Source organism: Zea mays, chromosome 4, assembly GCF_902167145.1.
Source record: "Zea mays cultivar B73 chromosome 4, Zm-B73-REFERENCE-NAM-5.0, whole genome shotgun sequence".
In the NCBI taxonomy this organism is placed as follows: domain Eukaryota; kingdom Viridiplantae; phylum Streptophyta; class Magnoliopsida; order Poales; family Poaceae; genus Zea; species Zea mays.
The window spans coordinates 22,209,948-22,215,938 of record NC_050099.1 but is presented as its reverse complement, the minus strand read 5'-3'; the positions used below and the strand labels follow the sequence as shown (position 1 = coordinate 22,215,938).

Sequence of the window (5,991 nt, the reverse complement as noted above, 5' to 3'; positions counted from 1 at the left end):
TTAGCCGATGTTTGGTGGGCGGTGTGCGTGGAGACGAGCTTGCACGCACTGATGCAACTCAGAGGCTTTTTGGTGTATCAGTTTGTACGCGTGGAGATATGGGGGAGAGAGGATCCCTGCGCATCCAGGCCGCCGCGAGCCTTGCGCCCACGAGCTGGACATCCAATCACGTGAAAAGTGAACTGAGTTTATGCTCCGATAGTGATTCCAACCGATATGGGCAAACAAGTTGTGTGCTATCCCGACAACTACCGCAGTCCCAATCCGTGCTACAATCAAAGAAAAAAGTAGATCTAAATTATTATGCATATCGTCAATATGCAAACCATCTAGGTAAAAAAATTATGCATAACCTAGCTCCAATGCTACTTTAAAAAAGGTGTACGCTACGCACCAGCACATCGACTACATTCAAACCAATATAGATTATCGGTAATAAACTTTTTATCCTAAACAGTTGTTGACGTTCTTATATATCGTAATTGTCTCTTAGACATATATTCAGTCAGTTTTGCCGAAGCTAGGCCTAGAGGAAGGGGGCCAACCCCTGTAGCGTGGCCGCTCATTGTCCCTGCTTGAGCTGCTAGCGCTAGGTGCCTTGCCTTGCCTCATCTGATTGCCCAAGATATTGCTGCTGAACATAAACATGTGAATACGCCGAGGCCCTCTTTAGAATGCAGTAATATTTCCTCTTTCATATGATTTTTCTATGAAATGAATTGATTTCTGTGAATTTTGTGTATGGTTCTTCTGAAATCTCTGTACTCTAAAGGGGGCACAAGATTGTTAGGTACGATAACCACCGAGAATAATACTTAAGTAGTGTTTGGTTTTAGAGCCAGTTGCAGTTGCGATAAAACGGCTCCATGTCAGAGAGCGGCTCCACCCGAGAGAGCAGGATAGTTCAACATTTAAACACAATATTTTTTTTAGAGTCACTCGGTCCGACATAGAACCACCAAACAACAACAAATTGAAAACAGAGCCGCTCTCTCACACCGTACTCCGCAACCAACACTACCTTAAATCTGCCATGACATCCAAGGAATGATGAAGAGCAAGGCAGCAAGCTGGCTGTCCTATGCCGCCACGGCGGACAGAAAAGAGTGGGAAGATCTCTCCAGCATCGTGCAGTGCATGAACTGGGCCGAGTTGGACGATCCACGTACCGTAGGTGACTAATGACGAGAGTCCTAAGCCTAAACCAATTCAAGAGAGGACAGGCAGCCATGCAGGCGATCCAAGGTCACCTCAAACTATTGGCGTTACGGTTTCACATCAAATAACTGCAAGCTAGTTTCTACTGACAGTATGTCCTTCAGTAGTACACTAGTACTCCTATGTTTTAGCGTGCAACACAACAGCAGAAGGTTATTTTCAGCATCTAGCCCATGCAAGACAAAAACGGCATGATACGACCTTCCGAACATGAAGTGTATCGTAGCAGTCCAGTACTCAATAGTACAAACATGTAGAAGCAAAGCAAAAGCAGACGTCAATCAAACAAACAGTAGCTAGAGCAACAGAGGCAAACCAGGATCAACGCTTTCAGGCTTCGCATGCAACACCAAAAAGGCCAGCAACAGCGCAAAAATTTGGGGAGCCAAAACAAATTAGACCATGACGATGACTCCATGCAACAAACAGAGCTACGGATTTCGATGCTATGCAACGGCCGAAGATCCGTCCTATGACCTACAGTAGATACTGCTTGCTCAATCATTACAATAGGGCAAGAATGTGAAGCAAGCAAGCATGAAAACATGACGCATCCCACAATTCTGTACCAACCACGACGGCTGTAACAGGAGAGCTGCACAAAAGTTGTCAACCATGGGAGTCTCAAATTGATGACAGTACCATAGGTAGTTCAAGTTTCATTTCCGTTGCCATGTTCAAGCCGAGCAAATAACACTATAAGGGGAAACTAAGTCACCAATATAGGATTATTGGAAGCGTTGGTTTTAAGCTGACCAGAGCAAACGGACATCGGACTTGGTTGCACATTGAACAAAGCTTCTGGAGATATTCATTCGTTCATCACAGGCTTGTTCTCGTTAGCCTTGGGCCTCTGCTCCTTTGGTTTATGCTCCTCCATTTTCCTGTCATCATCCGGAGCAAGCAAGACACAAATCAAATAACTTGCTGGAAAGAATACGGAAAATCAAAACCACATAACGATAATCAACTTCACAAGACTCGTTGTAATTGACGTGAAAGTATTTTTCATTATTATAATGTGTTGTTTCACAAGACTCGCTGCCTTTTTAGATGTATGGTTTTATGTTTACAAAACCTGCTGTTTCATTGCACAATGATTTCCTTTCAACTTAAGCTACCAAAACGAACCAAGCAATTGCTTTCACATAAAGGTTTGGATGATTAGAATATATGCTTATATAACATATAAGTGAGCATTCTCCCCCTATAGAAAGCACTGTATGTAGCAGCACAAAACTAGATCTCCGAAGTGCAACTTTTTTGTACATTTTAAGTTCCAAATTTAACCCAATCTATGACTGCTACTACTACCATCATCTGTTGCACTATCCCAGGTGGCCCATACCATGTTTTCTGCATAAGCAAACAAATTTAAGTATTTAACTACATTCTTTGACAATTCTTAGCGTCGCAATAAACATTCATAATTCCTCGTTGCATTTCAAATCAGTACACCATATGTTTCTGGTTGATTAGGAGTGCATTCCAGAATGTACATAAAAGAAAAGGCATTATTATCTACTTCATGAAAAACATAGATACCATAAGTTCATGTCTCAGGAGCCAGGACAATTGAAAAACACAAATAAAAACCTAATTAGGTGTGGTGTGATTAGAAAATACCAGAAAGGAAGAATAATAATATTTTCTTTGACCATACAAAAAAATGATAGGATGTAAGATAATAGAGAAAACCAAAACTATGTAATTTGTTTAAATAGGACATGCGTGTTCATGAAAACGAAATGATAGGATCAAGCAAGAAAAATAGTTTAGCCACAGATGAAGTTTAAAATGAAACTCTTAGTTGTACTATCTGGACTACCGGATGTCTGCACAAAACAGACAGCTTCTCAGAAATGTAAATCAGCATAGCTACAGAAGCATGCAAACATTATGTCAAATAAATGTGCTCCCACGAGTTGAAATACATGTATTATTTCAGAAGACATTAATAGTTGAACAACATAGGATAATGGATATGAATGTTCATCAAAGGTACACAGTCTACAATGCATACAATGACATGACTCCAACATAACTGTAGGTATGGCGTATATTCTACAATAAAATGATGTGGATTATGCAAGTGGGACAGTTCAAAACCATATTGAATTGGTAGGACTGATTTGGCAATTGATTACAAGTTCAAAACTGTGTTGAGCCTTAGTTACAACCTTTTATTTACAATGCGATAGCTAATCCTAAAGCATGGATTGATGTTCCCTAGTTTCATCTTACTTTGACAGCAATCAGCATGTCAATACCACGACAAAATTTCTATAGAGAACATTTGGGGTGGGAGTGGGCTTTTTGGAGTTTGGACTTTGGATAAATTGCTCATGTGAACTGTATATGAAGTAGGTATACAGACTCATTGCCCAAGATTACATTAGCTACATAAACAGTGAAAATCATTTCATCAATGTTGATGATGATATCGTATGGCTCTTAAGGCAAGATGTGGTGAGTCAACCCCTTCCAACCACTTCAGTGATGCCTGGATGCTTATATAAGGCAAGGCAAGGGATGCCATACCAATGTAACCACCAACAAAGATGCAGTGTGCAGTAAGGGACAGAAAAAATAAGGGAGCTGGCCCAACCCACCAGTCAGCACATGTGCACCTCTCATGCCATGAATTATATCTACAGTTCTCCCATTTACATTCAAAGCAACCAGTGCCCACCTCCACACCCCTCCAACACACACTCAGTACCCCCAAAAGAATACCTTTCGCCATGCTCACCACGTCAGTACCCCTTGCCTCAGATTATCCGGTTGTGCCACCACCTCTCGTCTCACGAAACACCTACTCCCTGCTACTTCCCTTCCCTAGCTGTTGTATGCCCTCAAATCGACCACTGTTGCAATCCACTTCCAGATCAACTGCACAAGAGCCAGTGAGGATCAGCACTCAGCAGCTGCAGGTTCTTCACTTTGCTGGCCAGCTGCAGTCCGGTTCTTCCTCTGTACTCCCTCCCTTCTCTTTTTTGCTGACTTTTGGACACGGTGACCGGGATTCTCAGAGCGCCTTATTGCCTAGGCAAACTGGCAAAGTCTAGGCAACACCTTGAAAATCATGGGCTAAATAATTCCTTGCACACTACACAAGTACACAATGGCCCTGTTGGACAGAGCTCCATATCCAGCTCCAACATTCATGTTGGATCTGAAATTTGTAGACTACACTGAAGTTGTTTAAATATTTATGTGTAATCTAAACTATAAATGAAATGAGTAATGTAAATGCACCGGCTCCAGATACAAGATTTCCTGGAGCTAAAGAATGCCGAGCTCCAAGATGGTTTTCGTGGAGCTGGAGCTACGCCAGGCATCATTTCTGTACCCAAGGCACCAGGAAGTCTTCTCACTGGCTGACTGAAACACCCTTTCTTCCTAATACTAATACAACAATAAAAGGTCAAACTCTATCATAAATCACAAAGGACGAGAGTGCACCCAGCAATAGTGGAGCTAGGATTCAAACGCAATAGCGCGCACGCTGTCCCCCGTGAATCCGGGGGAATAGAACGAAGTAAAAACAAGAACGTTAACAGCGCAGCTAAACAGTTAAAGGCGACGCGAGCTAGGGTTTGGTTGTCTTCGTGAGAGGAGAGAACGGGGGGAGCGAACAACCTCTTGTCGGCGCCGCCCTTCTGGCTGAGGAAGGAACGGAAGAGGGGGGAGTTCACGTCGTAGATCATCTTCTCTCGCCGCCGCCGCAAAAGCTAGGGTTTCGACCTCTCCTGCGAGCGCTTGTGGGCGATTGGTGTGCGTGCTGAAGACTGCGCGGGCTAGAGAGAGGGCGTGCGGTTTTGTTGCGATCGCTAAGGAACATAGGAGGTGAGACCGTGAGATGGGCCTAGAAGAGTGCGCGTTGGAGTGGGCTAGGCCGTTCGGATTGGCCTCGAAGAGCCGAGTCGAGACTACATAATGGAGCACTGCAACAGTTCCTAAATTGTTTCTCTAATTTATATAAGTTTTAATTAACTAAAATAATTCTGAGTATATTTATGTGCAAACGAAACAGGGCCCTAAGGGGAAAATATATGGTTGTGATGCGTCGCACATACTTTTACCTTCCTTTGTCAACAAACGCTTCGAACCGAATTTGTCACAACTTTTCGACGTCATGCGTCTTTATAGACAGCATGATAAGAACAAACGAGGGAGGAGGAGAAGGCACCAAGAATTTATGATAATAATAATATATATTGATTGGTTTCATGTAATGTATCGAATATTTATGTGTTCTCAAACACATGTACTAGTATTTCCTACTCCCTCTACCAAAAAATCACATCAAATATATAAAAATTTCTTTTATCTCTACTACTACTTAAAAACGTAGTGTAGGCATCCACAACAGGATGGCGCACGGTTCTGCCCATCCCCGGACGCGCCCATACCCTGCCCCGTCTGTCGCGCCGCGTCTCTGTGCCAAGAATCGCGGCCTCTCGCCCCCGCCCCGTCTCTCCCTATGCTCCCCTGGATCTCTCGTCGCGCATCCCCAACACGCCCGCCGCGATGAGATCCTGGATCCCCGCGACATCCTCCTCCACCGCGCCATGGCCGCCCCCGACGTCCTCCGCGCCGCGCCCACCCCGACTCGCGATGCGCAAGCCCGCCGCCGCCACGCTCTCCTCGCACCCGCTGACCCTACGTCGTCTGGCCCGCCTGCTCGTGCTCCTTGCTCGTCCTCCTTGGCCTCCACGTCGTCCTCCCCCGCGCCAGCGAAGAGGAGGTTGAGGTGATGCCGCAGCAATG

At 44.5% G+C, this 5,991-nt stretch overlaps 1 protein-coding gene across 1 annotated transcript; it reads right to left on the bottom strand.

Moving 5' to 3' along the window:
- Nucleotides 1-1,814: 1,814 nt before the first annotated feature.
- On the bottom strand, nt 1,815-5,127 carry LOC100278953 (uncharacterized). Its single transcript, NM_001347336.2, has 2 exons — nt 4,861-5,127; nt 1,815-2,102 (listed from the first exon to the last, which is right to left on the bottom strand). Exons 1-2 carry the CDS (start codon nt 4,926-4,928, stop codon nt 2,030-2,032), a joined length of 141 nt encoding a protein of 46 aa, NP_001334265.1. The 5' UTR covers nt 4,929-5,127; the 3' UTR covers nt 1,815-2,029.
- Between the last annotated feature and the right edge of the window lie 864 nt (nt 5,128-5,991).

Coding starts and splice junctions, on each gene's coding strand:
- LOC100278953 (NM_001347336.2), bottom strand. CDS start 4,928: ATGATCTACGACGTGAACTCCCCCCTCTTCCGTTCCTTCCTCAGCCAG. Junction 2,103..4,860: donor AAGGGCGGCGCCGACAAGAG/GTTGTTCGCTCC, acceptor GGATGATGACAG/GAAAATGGAGGAGCATAAAC.